Raw genomic sequence first — 15,254 nt, 5'->3', positions numbered from 1 at the left:
AATAAAAAATTCTAGAAGTTTAAGCCTGGAAATGGGAATCAAAAGAATCGTTTTCAGAAAACCGGTCAACCTGCAAAGGACAATAGACACCAGATTCAGGATTGTAAGATGTGCGGAAAGAGGCACCCCAGAAGATGCAATAAGCTCAACGTGACGTGTTTCAAGTGTAACCAAAAAGGACATTATTCATCTGAATGCACAAGTAGTTCGGGAAAGCTGGAGTTGACTTATTTTAAGTGTGGTAAAGTTGGCCATATGGCAAGGAATTGCAAGGAGCCTGTACAGAAGCCAAATGTTCTTAGGATTGCTGGACCACCGCCTCCATCAGCACAAACAGTTCAGCCAAGGGCATGGATGTTTAATATGACGATAAAAGATGCGGTGCATGATACGAATGTGGTAGCAGGTATGCTTGCTATAAATTCAGTAGAAGCCAAAGTATTAATGGATTCTGTAGCTACTAATTCATTTATTTCTGAAAGTGTTGTTGATAGACTAAAGTGTGTTGTGTACCCTTTGGAATCTAACTTGATTATAGAAGTAGCAAATCAGGAAAGTGTTACTGCCAATAGAATTTGTCCAAATTGCGATATCGTTATAGAAGGTCGGCACATTTCTGCTGACTTAATTCCGTTTAAGTTAGAAGAATTCGACATTATTCTCGGAATGGATTGGTTAGAAAACCACAATGCGCAAATCGAGTATAAAAATAAGAAAGTGAAATTGAGAACCAAGGATGGAGCTAAAGTGATATTCAAAGGAAAGAGGCAAGATAAAAAGTTTCTAATAGCAATTCAGATGAGAAGATTGTTACGACAAGGATGCGAAGCTTACTTGGCTCATGTGAAGGATGTAGAGAAGGAATCCACAAATATTGAGGACATTCCTGTGGTTAAAGAGTTTCTTGACGTGTTTCCTAATGAATTACCGGGACTACCTCCAGATTGAGAGATTGAATTCATGATTGATTTGGCTCCTGAAACAGAACCAGTTTCAAAAGCCCATTATCCAATGGCGCCCATTGAAATGAAGGAACTAGCGACGCAATTGCAATAATTGTTAGACAAAGGAGTTATTCGACCGAGTGTTTCCCCGTGGGGAGCACCAGTGCTGTTCGTCAAGAAGAAAAATGGAAGCATGAGATTATGTATTGATTATCGTGAATTGAATAAGTTGACTATTAAGAATAGGTACCCTCTTTCACGAATTGATGACTTGTTTGATCAGCTAAAGGGAGCTACTTGTTTCTCGAAGAACTATTTAAGATTAGGATATCATCAATTAAAGATTAAGGTGGAAGATATACCTAAAACGGCATTTCGAACGAGATATGGACACTATGAATTCTTGGTAATGGCGTTTGGATTGAAAAATACGCCAACTACTTTTATGGACCTTATGAATCGAGTATTCTAGAAATACCTGGATAAGTTTGTGATAGTTTTTATCTACGACATATTGATTTATTTAAAGTCAGAAGTGGAGCATATGGAGCATTTAAGGATTGCTTTGGAAGTTATGAGAAATAAGAAATTGTATGCGAAATTTTCTAAATGTGAGTTTTGGTTGAAAGAAGTTCAGTTTCTTGGACATGTAGTCAATAGTGAATGGATCAAAGTGGACCTTGCAAAGATTGAAGCTATTATGAATTGGGAAAGACCAAGGACTCCAACGGAAGTGAGAAGCTTTTTTTGGGACTAGCTTGTTATTATCGACGATTCGTTTAGGATTTCTCTTATATTGCAGTTCCCTTGACAAAGTTGACAAGGAAAAATGAAAAGTTTTTTTGGACAGATAAGTATGAAGAAAGCTTTCAAGAGCTAAAGAAAAGGTTAGTTTTTTTACCAATATTGGTTTTTCCTGGTGAGAAAGGCGAATTCGTGATATATAGCGATGTTTCGTATAAAGGATTAGGTTATGCGTTGATGCAGCACAAAAAGCTGATAGCATATGTGTCAAGGAAATTAAAGCCGCACGAGCAAAAATATTCTACGCATGATTTGGAGTTAGCAGCAATTGTGTTTGCTCTTAAGATTTGGAGACACTATTTGTATGGAGAGAAATGTGAAATTTATACGGATCACAAAAGCTTGAAATACATCTTTACGCAGAAGGAATTGAACATGAGACTAAGAAGATGGTTGGAATTAATCAAAGACTATGATTATACGATAATTTATCATCCCTGAAAGGTAAATGTTGTAGCAGATGCGCTAAGCCGCAAGGAAAGACCGAGTCTGTTAACTTCATCCGAAGAACTGATCAAGGAATTCGAGAAGTTATAAATAGAGGTACAAATTCCGGAAATGTCAAGTGAAGTGATGTACGCGATGGCGTTTCAGCCAGAGATTTTAGAAAAGATTCGACGTTGTCAGGAACAAGTGATAGAGCACGAGAAGGATAAATTGACAAGAGAAGAGGTTAGAGCTCAAAAGGATGTTAAAGGAATATACAGAGTTTGTTCACGTATCCGGATTCCTAATGTTGCGGAATTAAAGAATGAAATCTTACATGAAGCACAAGATTTTTGATTCATCCTGGAAGTACATGTAACGACTGGCAAATTACACTTGTATTATATCATAATAAAGATAAATTATGTGTTTTATTATATCATTTATGTGTAATTAGCTATAAAATCCTAACTGTTATGTGCTACTGGTATTCAGTATCGTCAGGAAATTTTCCGGGTATTTATAGGAAATTTTGTTTCGTATTCAAAGCCTCTGTATTAAAAGTTATACGACCCGAACTATGTTTTATTAGTTGATATTTCAAATAAAATAATTGGTCTTATTTTCCTTAGAACGGCTTATACCATCGCATTATTCTGAACATCTAGATATTTTATAGATTTTCTTGTTTTGCGAAAAATGATTTTTCCAGGTCCCATTGGGTATTAAAACCCCCACAATTATCACGTTTTTATTTTTATAAAATTATAGGACTTTCATTTATACCATTTCTTTGTATTTTTGAATTATTCACAATTTTTGGGAATTTTTGGCATATATATTCTATATTTAAAATATTTAAAAATTTATAATTAATATTCAAAAATTATAAAGATAGGGGCCAATTAATTTTATTAGATGTATAATTATGGCCTTAATTTTAATTAGGAGTATCATTTTACCTACTATAAATAGCCTAATTTTTATTTAATTATTATTAATAATTAAAAATCAAAAAAATTATCAAAATTCTCTGAAGTGCGGGTCGGATATTCGGGTTCGGGTTGAACAATCAAACGTTGATTTTGATCTGATTTCTGCACCAAATCGAGTGATTCAAGTACCCAAATCAAAGGTTTTGATATGTTCTTTCTGTTTTTGCTATCAATTTCATGTTTTAATTCGTATATTTGATTTTCAATTTTTAGGGTTTATGTTCGATTTGGATCTTCTTGATATGTTCTTGAATAAATTCTAAAACAGGGTTTCGTTGAACTCAATCAAACACTTACATGCAAAGGTGTATAGTGTAGAGGATTGCAAAAGATGATAATTGATGGTAAGATCTTTGAAATCCAACTAGTTTTTGAGGTTGTATGCAAAAGAGAGAGAGAGAGAGAGAGAGAGAGAGGGGTGGAAAAAGGAGGAAGGAAAACGGGGGGAGGGTGTTTATATAATGAAATAGCAGGGGAAAAAGAGTCTTTCCACTTAAATCAAGAAACTTATTTTCTTTTCTCTCTTTATTCTAAAAATCAATAAATCTCTCTTTAATAAAATATAAAACCTCTTTATAGAATCAGAAAATGTACCAAATCTCATTTTTAAAATAAGAAGCATAAAATTAGCTCTTCTCTCATATCTTAAAATATTTTTTTAAGCGAATAATTTATTTGTTATGTATTTTATAAATAAATCCAAATAATAAAATTAAACTTTTATAAAATCATTTTAAAAACTCAAATCATCAAAATAAATCCAACCATTATTTTTAAAAGTCCCATAAACTATTTTAAAGATAATAAAGCAAATCTCGCACCTAGATCGCATTCGTATAAATTTATAAAAATAATCAAAGATTAATAAAATCCTTATAAAAATCATTTAAAATACCACTGAACGCAAATATGAACACGTATACATCAAATATCATGTAGACACACAAGATTATCAAATATAATTCGCATTCGCACTCTTAAATACTTTAATCCCTTTTAATACGGGTCCCGTTCAACTTGACGGCCCGACAACACCGCTTAACCCCTTAGCTGACTCATCAAACTGGAACGAGTTATTTTACGCTCTCAGTTACTATTATACAACAGTGACATTTAACTACAAAATCAATTAACCTTTTATTTATTCACATAAACTCACAACTACAACACAAAATTATACTTTATTTGTTAGGTCACACAACATTGTAGAAGGGGGTTGAATACATTGTTTAATACAATCAAATCGATTTAGAACACAAGTAACAGAAAACAGATGTATTCGATATAATAAACTCTGTTACAATGGAACTGTTCTCTCTCAGTGATGAACAAATATCACGAGAGCTGCTAGGTTATAATGTATGATCTTCTCGATAATGATAACATATATAGTGTAAACCTATGTCTGTGTTTATATAGTAAACAGTTACAAGATAACTTCTAATTGATATGGAATATAATTTTGTCTACTAAAATATATCAATAAAATATCTTATATAATTCTTCTAGTCCTCTAACTCTTTCCTTGCATATCTTCTTCTGTATTAGTCTCGATCTTCTACTGCTAATCAGCATCCTTCCTTAACTGCAAGTCCTCTCGTACTTAAGTTCTGATATGACCTCAAGTCTTGACTTCCAGTAAGTACTGATTTCAGTAAGAACTGATATTTCATGTTTGTTAAGATATGAAAACTAAACATGAAACATATTAGACATGACATCTCAAATATATCCAACAATCTCCCCCAACTTGTAAATTATGCAAGAATATACAAGTTAATAGATTTGATGATGTCAAAAACATTTAAGTTAAAATGCAATAAAAGTTTAATAAGATTATCAATTACAACTTACAGAATATCCAGCTGTACCAACATTACTGGATCAATCTGAATCCATAATAATTCTTAACAAAATCCTTCACCAGCTTATCTTCAGCTTTCCTCAGAACTTCAACTAACTATGCTTTGACCTGCATCAGTTCTTCTTCTTTACTATCACCATTTTGATAAATGGCTGTTCTGAGAGCTTGAATGGATGTTCTTTCAAGTCCATCACCAAGTCTGATAACTTTAGGATGTGAAGAGTTTTCATTATAACATAAGCAATTTCCTTTCAGAATTACTTCCACCTTAGCAGAATTCTTCAGCCTAGGAATTTCTCTTTCATCATCTTCAGTAATCATTGGAATGTAATGAAAAGTCGTTGTACCAGAGATTCTGAGTAGATCTCTTATAGCCTTCAAAATATATTTTGACCATCTTCTTGTAACATCAGATTATACTTCCAGAAGATAGTGAATATGTTGAAGCTCTCTGACAGACTTCTTTAGTACATCAGTATCAGCTAGTCTATAAGTCCTTTCATCATTGAGAAATAAGATCAATTTCTCTTTTAGATTCTCCTTATCATGAGCATCTATCATAACTGTAACGCCTAGGAAATATTATGTACTTCTCTTTATCAATAAATAATTAGTATGTGATTTTTACATGAATTTCGGTGAATTATTTGATAATTGATATTAATATTTGGATGTTTATTTCTGATAAAAATGTAGATATTTTAATTTTAATTATCGAGAATTAAATATAGATAATTTTGGTATTTTTCTGGTAATTTTTGGATTACCATATGATTTTATAAGGATTTTATAGAATTTATAATGATTATTTTCCATAATTATAAAATTTATTTTTAGAATCAGAAATCATCCCACTTCAATTGTTTTTGCGTTTTTACAACCCGAAACTCTTCCGAAAACTCCTTCCTAACCTAATCTGATAATTCAGAACACTTTTCATGTTTTGACTTTTTCGATACGGGGTACGGTTTGACCTGCACGAGTCCCAGTGTGAAATTTTTGATACGCAAATCATTTTATTTATCGATAAGAATCCATATTCTCAAAAGGCGAGACATTATTACCTTAATTTCGTATAAAATATTTTATAGAAAGCTTTGTTTTGATAATTATCCAATTCTGGTATTAAAATCGTATCGTCTTTTCAGTTACTTAGCGGCTAAGTAACATATTTTCGGATCCGGTCTGTAAATATAACTATTGAAATATTAAATAAATAAAATATGTGATGATTCTGTCAGCTATGTGTGTTGATGTATTATCAATTGTTTGTTAATTGTTAGACGCGAAGATTAATTTTATAACTAATTATTGAGCTTTGTGAATTTAATTCATTTTAAAATGATTTTTATTCTCATAAATGCTAAAATTGCTCCTAAAATTATTTTTGTTGGTTTATAATTTTATTTATTATTTTTAGGAGTTTATAAAATTTAGAAATCAACATTTTATTGATTATTTATCTTTAAATGATTTTCTGACTCCATTTAATGATAAATTCAATATTTAATTCCAGAATGCTTCAAAAATTATGAAACTTTTATTTTATTAAGTTTGGAATATTTCAAGAATTTTAAAATTATTTCAGAAATTTTCTGGCTTCCATTTAACCGCACGTGTATTCGTTAAAATCGTAAAATATGGGTCGGATGTGCGTTTCAAAAATGATTTTAAAATAATAAAATTTTTATGATAATTAGTTTTAATTATCTTGGGAATTTTAAATCTGTTTTGATAAAATTTTCGGGTGGTTGTTACCCGTAAAATATTTATTGAAATGGTTAATTACAGTGCGAAACAGGATAATAACGGGATTAAGAAAAAAAATTAAAAAGAAAAATACATATAATACCTAAACCTAATTCTACCCCCCATGTTCCTTACCCTTCCCCGCCGCGTCTCTCTCCCCAATCTCTCCGGTGTCTCTCTCTCGTCACAGTCTCTTTTCTCCCAAATCTCTCCCTCGAAATCTCTCTTAACTCTCCTCCCTTCTTCCCCGTTTTTCCCCTTCATTTTCCCCTGTGTCTGCTCTTCCGGTGCCTAGGGTTCCGCCACCGCCGCCTAGTCCGGTAAGGCCTGGTGGGTTCGATTGGTTCCACTTGATTATGTATATATATATACAGAAGTATATATGTGTTGCTACTATATGCGTTTTGCTTCCTGTAATTCCTATCACTAATATCACTTTATTGTGCCGCGTGGTTCGATTTTTACGGCCGCCTGATTCGTGTTTTTCCGGCCATATTTTCCGGTTACTTCGCTTTGTGCTTGTTTCCGGTTGTTCCCCTCCCCTGTATCGCAGCGCGTAGGCGCGTGTTGTCCTGATTTTTTTTTTATTATTATTCAGTTTAATTATTTCTGCAGAAAAACAATTTGATTGGAATTTGTGAAATTAAAAATAAATATTTCGTGTGGGAAATTAATAGTAATTAATCGGTGGAATTCATATGGAAACCTGAATTTATCGAGCACGGACGAATTTTACCGCCGTCGGCGATGAGCCTCGGCGAGCCGACGGTGGGCGATGATGATTTTTATCGGTGTCCTACAAATAAAATGCAAAATACGAATAAAAATTATAAAATGCGAATTAAACCGAAAATGCGAGTGTTAATTGATAATTGTTTTAATTGGTGTGTATGAATTTGTAAATTAATATTGTGAACTGAAATCGGTGGTTGGGAATTGAATTGTAGTTGGTTTAAAATTGGTTGTGATGGATTTGACGTCGGGATGCTCGACGGGTAGGCCGATAAACAAAGGAGACGCTGCCCGACTTTCGGGAAATTAATTTCGAAAATACGGGAACGTAACCCATAATTATCGGAGACGTCGAATGAAAGTAAAAAATTATATCATACGAACCTAGTTGTGTGTTGTGACAAAAAAATATTTTATAATTAATTACCCTTTATTTTCTAACAACGAGTATACGTATTTTCCGAAAATAAATACCGAACCAAATTTTGAAGATGTGAACCATAATTGCTATGTGTATTTCGATAATACATATAAATATGAATTCGGTTATGAAATCGTATGGGTAGAATAGGATGACAATTTGATGGTAAGCTTAAGCGGTTATCTGAATTAGGGTATTGCAACCCTGTAGGTTTTAGACGGAAGACCCGAGACGTGACATCGGTTTAAGAACGATCTAGTGATTAGATGTCGAGATCAACAAAGTTCCAACTGAAGGATCTGAATGTTGTGATCATATCCAGAATAGGATAGAAGTTTGACGATAAAGCCGAACGATTAAGGTCAAACCAAAGTCAACCGATAATAGTGGTTAAAGCTTATTGAGGCAAGTATTCCCGAACTTTCTTTTAAATACTGTAAGTATTCGTTACTTTTCTCGTAAAATAGTGCAATTACTTTATTCCTATTCTAAGTTCAGAATAGTCAACTGTTTTATATTTCGCTGCAATTACTCTTAATTATGCAAGTACCCTTCATTATTGTTCCTTTATTATTAATTGATCTCTTAAGCAAATACCTATTGTTCCGGGTTATTTGCGAACCCTGAATATGGATGTTTTGAAATCAAAGTGATTTGACATCAAAATACTCTATGGACTGGATGGTTACGATACGGGACGGGTATAACCCGAACCCTTGATTATTAGGCCATAGCTGCCTGGGTACCCCATATGTTGGATAGGTCTATGCAGTTGGGTATAGATCCGCACTGTATCCTGACTAATCAGCAAGTTATAGTGCATATGTTGGTTTCTAGTGTCCAGTCTAATTTATTGTTGATCGCCATTAATAGAATTCCTTCTTGAAATAAAATGTGATAATGGATTAAAGTTATTCTTTATTAGCACTCTGTTTCGGGAAATTACATTGTTTTTAAATAAATTTGAGGTTCAGATTGTTGCTGCAGCATTAGTTGCTCAGTGATAATTAGAATCTTGAATGAATTGAAATCTTCTTAATTATTCAACCCGTCCTTATCAGGCTGGTTTAGCAGGCTAAGTCTATGGAAACTTAGTCGATAATGATGGATACTGAATAGTTAAGGAATTTCTTGAACGTCGTTTTATAATTAGTTGCTCAAGTATGAAGTGTTACTAGAAACTATTTTGAAAACACGCAATACCGAAGCTCTTACAAAAATGTCATTATTTCCTATGTGATTTATAGCCATGCAAATCAAATTGATTTTAAGATAATGAAGTATATCCTTTAAATGATTTCATGTTTCGCTCTTCAAAATATTTCAGAGATTTGGTCCGGAAGTTTTCTTTGATATTAATGTTTGAAACTCAAATTATATACTTTCTGGGCATTTTTGGCTCACTCTTGCTTTGTCAATTCTTATTTCTGCCAGAAACATATAAGGATAAAAATGAATAGCTTAGATAGACAGCAGAAGTTCGAGAAATCTCCACTACGAGAGGTTGAAGAAGTTAGAAGAATGTGTTACGAGCATTACTTCAAATGTATTTACAATTGTATTTTAGTTGTTGAAAGTTGTAGAAGATTAGATTCTTGTTTCATACCATAACCTGTAAAAGATCCGGATTTAAGGGGTTATTTGTTTATTATTTTATTTTATGTAAAGATTGTTTAGTGACACCAAATCTTGACCCCGGATTTGGAGTGTTACAGTTTGGCATCAGAGCTGCAGGTTATTAGTCACTGAAATAAGAATAGGTAGGAGCAGGATAGGAATGATAGGTCGTACAGGATAGGAAAGACCCTAGGTATACTCAGGTTAAGTTGAGTTAGTGCGAATTAGGGTTAGCAGATCCGATCTGGAGTTGCTAAGATAGGATCGTTGAGAAAGTGTAAGGCGAATATCATAAGATTATATTGAGTTCTCAGATCATACAATAATGAGGAATCGATGGATTGACGGAGACTGGGTATATTACCCTACTTTTCATATGGTTTTGAAGAAAACGCGATTGATTTTATGAGCACTTGGGAAAAAGATGCTAGGTGAGCTTTAGTACGAGTTGACTTAGGTATTAGGACGAATTCCACGTCGAAGGCAACCAGTGGTTGGAAACTGATGAAGAACCAACATTGCACGTCTTGAAGGCACCACCGTTGCGAGAAGATTCTTACCACTTATCGGGAGCTGCGCAAGGAATAATATCTACCTTACTAGGTATAGGTGAGACTAGCAATAAGATGCGCCCTTATCTACGTCGAATCGCATACATGGTCGTAAGCATAACGTCAAGGACGACGACGAGAATATGAAAGACAATGGCAGGTGTTAGCATTGGGTTCGAGCTGCGAATAAAATGATATACAACGGTAAATGAAGTTTCATCGACTAAGAAATGCGAACAGAGTCCAAGGAAAAGCATGAAAGGCGTACCGAAGTAGAATGACCTTTATATGGATATTCTTTTAATTAGACATTTCATTGGTAAATTATAAAAATAGCAAGTAATGTATATAGTAATGACGACCAAAATAATTGATTTCCAAAACTTTAAAATGAGATTTTGGAAAGGATTTTCTTAATCAACTTTCAGAAGATTTTTGCATGAAAATGAGTTTTACAAATTGGTTGTCAAATTAATATTTATGTTCTTGTTATTATAAACACAATTAGACTCAGTGTTGTTAATTCAAAGAGCTAAGTAGACCCACCAGCAGGAAGAAAGGTTTAATTCAAAGTAAACGTTGTTTAATAAAATCAATAATTGAAGCAACATATAAAAATATTATTTAACCAATTTATAAAATTATTAAAATTTAACAAGATTCGTGAATCGAACGAATGAAGGATGATTGAAGGAAATGATAGAATCTTCTAGATGGTGGAAGAGGAATCATATTGTATCGACGGAATTGAGGCATTGCGTGATCGACGGATATTTTACACGACATAGATGAAATCTGAAGCCGTGATTTTAAATTGCGGAACGACGCGATTAAGATCAAATTAATGAAGCATTTGGTGTGAAGGTATTTTCAGGCATCATTTCTAAGCAATGAGGTAACTTAAATCGTAAACCTATATCCTAACGATCCTGAAGGCAGATGTAGGCGAAGCAGGGAAGGTGATCGACACTGACATCCTTTCTTCTAATACGATAGTATATGTTTTTTTCTTGATTCTTGAATACGTAGGAGCTTCTTCTGTTGATAAATTTTATGAAACGAAAACAAAAGAAAAATTCTTGTATTCATTCTAAATTGTTTCTCTTCTCAAATTCTTGATTCCTGATGGAGACAACAGTGTTGTGATATGACGCTTTGTTGAAATGACAAAGAGTCGGGTGGGACGCCACCTAATCATGTGCTGTATGCCATATGGTATAAAAGACTGGCCATCTTGAGTACGAATATGGTTGTCTCATTCTTCACTCATTTTCTTCCTTCAATTTTCTGATTTACAAATTCTTCCAATCGGTTACTGCATTGTTATTCCTTATCCAGCTTTTCAATCAAAATCATGTTCACAAAATCTTCTCTTGCATAGAATATGTTCTCTGACGAGTTCAAAAGAAGTGAAATAGTGTGATACGTGGAATCATACAACGAACATAGATACGACTGCAAATCGATAAATGGAGAACATCAGTGAGCGAGGAAAAATGGATACACCGACAAATGTGGACATAGCAAAGATATCAAGTCAGACAGTTGTTCTTGCTACAGGGATTACATCAGTACCGTAGAGTACGTTAATGCGATGCACTTCAAATCAGAAGATTTCGATGAAAAATAAAATCGTTAATGAATCATAACAAAGTAGTTGCAAAATAAGGAAGCAAAGTCATGTGCGTCAGACGAAGAAAACGAGTATCGGGAAGACGATCAAAGATCAAGGAAATTCTGAACAATGACTCAGACATGCAATTACGACGTGAAATATCCCTTCGTCGCTGGAAGATACTTGTCATGAAAATTTAAGATGAAAGAAATCTTAAATGAAATCGAACTTCGAACATGTTCTTCAAGAAGTTATGAAGATCTCTAACTTGCGTAAACAATTGATTATGAATTCAATGCTCATACCCGGGTCAGTGACAAAAATTTAATACGGGAATATAAGTGGAGATGAAAGAATGGTGATTCGACTGTGGAGTCTTTTAAGAAATAACGAGATAACGATTAAGTTTCCATCAAATTACGACGATAATAATAAAAACAGGGCGTGGTTATTAAAAGACGAATAGGTTAGTAATAAAAATTGGTAACAACAAGAAATAAGTTAAGATACTCCCGAAATAAAATTTTAAGAAACGAGACAAATTTTAAAGTTCACTAATAAAATTTTGTAAGATTCTAAAAGAACTGGAAAGGGAGTGGTTATATTAATCCTTGTTAATTTAAGACCTTAAGTCTCATTTTAAAAGATATATAATATGCCAGTAAGATGCTGATCAAAGGTGAATTGTGGGAATGGATGATTTGGTTGATTGATGGTGTCGGCTTGAGTCCGACTAGTAGTCAATGGTGTACGGGAAGTGCTGCCCAAATTTTCAGAAATTACCCTATAGTTAAGGACAGAGAAGTATATTGTCGTTCTCGTCAGTACTCCAAATAATCGCAATCTCGGTTCTTGAGAAAGTTGTTATGACCAAACTGACTTTATATAATTGGTCTTTGATTCCAGTTAGCTAGTTAGCATTTCGTTTGAGTGATCAGCTAAAGGAGTTAATTGATCAACTTTACCAACTAATGGTTAGTTAAATGGAGATCGATTCCAATTAGATTGAGTCAAGCTCTAACATGATTTCCAAATCCGAAATGAAAGCGATAAGAAATTCGAGAAAAAGTAATGGTGTTAACGTAAATTGAAGGCTTAGTTCAATTAGTATGGTGTTACTGCAACTAGGTGCAAGGTTGATCCAGAAGAATATGCTCTTTTCGATGAATAAGAGGAACAGGATGTTACTGGTACATGCTAGTAAGAAGAATATTTTTAAGAACGGAAGGTTCAAGATAAAGAAGAGGGATTATATCATCTGCAATAGCGTTCCAAGTAGGACTTGGATGCATACCCATATCGAATGACGAATTAATCGAAGATTTGAACGTACACTTCTTTTGAACGGCGATTGAATGGAGGTTGCTGTAAAATAACGGAAAACTCGTAAATTCAAGCATCCAAGGAAAGACGAAGATTGATAAAATCCGCATATGAATTCAGGGAAAAGAGATGACGGTCAATGAAGAGAAGTCAAACACGCGATCTGTAATACGTCAAGCAAGGCTAAGAAAATAGCTACCGAGGAAATTCGATAATTCTGTTAGTAAGAATTTAAATAGTATAAATAAAAGCCTTCATTCCAGGGTAAACTTCAGAAATGACTTATCCAATAATAAACAGAGTAATATTACTAAGAAAAAGAAATTTTATAAAATAATCCAGGATATACGCAAGGTATGAATGTCAGTTGGGCCAGAATTGATTGGAGAATGAAGTGAAATGTCGATAATTGAAGATGGGAATTTCATCCAAGGAATACGTGTAAACAAGAATGATTAAACCAAGGTATTGATGGTGGACTACTGAAGAAGAACGTTGCAATGAATCTCATGTCGGAATTCTTTCAAATTAAAGTGAAGTCCCAGAGGTTCGAACGAATGATTTACCAAGGTTACCTCAGGGAATGAGGTAAGAATTTCTCGTCGGTTATTGCATAGAGTCAAGCTAATGTCAAAAGCATGTGTCGTATAATTTAATAGAAATGAAATAATAAGTGAAGGAAAACTTCAGAAATGTGGAATGAAAGCATAATGAAATAAAGAATATTTTGTGTTGTGCACAAAAGTGATCATGGCAAAAAAAAAGAGAATGGAGGTAGGAAGTTACGCGTCGATTATCAGAAATTGTAAGTTTGAAGATCCGGTAAACACAATGTACCAGGAGTATTGAGATAGAATGATCGTATTTATTGATAACATCCTCGCCAATTCAAGGGCTAAGGAAAACTAAGTAGAAGACTGAAGATATGCTTGCGAAGAGCTAGAAAATAACAGCTGCATTCTTAGCTTCAAAGATATGAATTCTGGGTATAATGGATTATGAGCTCCAGTATGTGGTTAACTCCAAACAGGAAAGGTCCATTTAGGAATAGATGTTTCAAATAGAAATAAAAGGGTAAATACCATTAAGATTGTTGAGAAATGGTTAAAAGAATTGGAAAAGTTAGAAATTGAAGAATAAGTTTTAATTCGTCTTCTGGGTTATGCTGATACTTACTTTGTTGTTGAATATCAAAGGTGGTATTAATGTAGATGATTGAAAAGAAATAGGAGTATGCTACCAAATGGTGAGTAGATACAATTGTTGAGATTTTTCTTTTTAGCTTTTGAATAGATGTAGAACATTTCGAAGCATCAGACGTCATGAACTCAGGACATCGGGTGCAGACGAATAGAAAATACAAGAGACCAATTAAGGATTCTTGCATACGATCGGAAACGCTCATAAGTCAGGCTAACCGAACAGAAGGAGACATGAAAAGTAGAATAGAACAACCAGTGAAAATAGAAAGATCATGAATACGAACTATTAGAAGTGGAAAGAAAGGAAGGTTAGTGTAAATCAAGTTAGTCCTTTGAAATAGTAAGATAGATAGAACGATTGTGAATGAGTTGGTCTTGTTGTCACAGGTGTAACGAGTCCATAAAGCATTATGTGTGTATGACTATGAAGAGTAATTTAGCTCCAAATATATGAAATAAAAGATTGAGATAGGGGGTTGCATGAGCAACTGATAGAGTTGATGACGGTAAAAGGCCGTTGAGTTGTGATTAATGTGATGAGAAATGAGAAATTATAAGAAAGATACTTGAGAAGCATCATGGTCTGTTCCTTAGCATGATTCTGAGGACAGAATCCTTTTAAGGGGGGAAGAATGTAACGTCTGGGAAATATTATGTACTTGTCTTTATCAATAAATAATTAGTATGTGATTTTTACGTGAATTTCGGTGAATTATTTGATAATTGATATTAATATTTGGATGTTTATTTCTGATAAAAATGTAGATATTTTAATTTTAATTATCGAGAATTAAATATAGATAATTTTGGTATTTTTCTGGTAATTTTTGGATTACCATATGATTTTATAAGGATTTTATAGAATTTATAATGATTATTTTACATAATTATAAAATTTATTTTTAGAATCAGAAATCGTCCCACTTCAATTGTTTTTGCGTTATTACAACCCGAAACTCTTCCGAAAACTCCTTCCTAACGTAATCTGATAATTCTGAACACTTTTCATGT

The 15,254-nt window shown here is 33.4% G+C and overlaps 1 protein-coding gene across 1 annotated transcript; it reads left to right on the top strand.

Moving 5' to 3' along the window:
- Positions 1-255: 255 nt before the first annotated feature.
- On the top strand, positions 256-948 carry LOC141685670 (uncharacterized). Its single transcript, XM_074490762.1, has one exon. It carries the CDS (start codon positions 256-258, stop codon positions 946-948), a length of 693 nt encoding a protein of 230 aa, XP_074346863.1.
- Positions 949-15,254: the final 14,306 nt, after the last annotated feature.

Source organism: Apium graveolens, chromosome 9, assembly GCF_009905375.1.
Source record: "Apium graveolens cultivar Ventura chromosome 9, ASM990537v1, whole genome shotgun sequence".
In the NCBI taxonomy this organism is placed as follows: domain Eukaryota; kingdom Viridiplantae; phylum Streptophyta; class Magnoliopsida; order Apiales; family Apiaceae; genus Apium; species Apium graveolens.
This window is presented reverse-complemented; position numbering and strand designations above follow the sequence as displayed.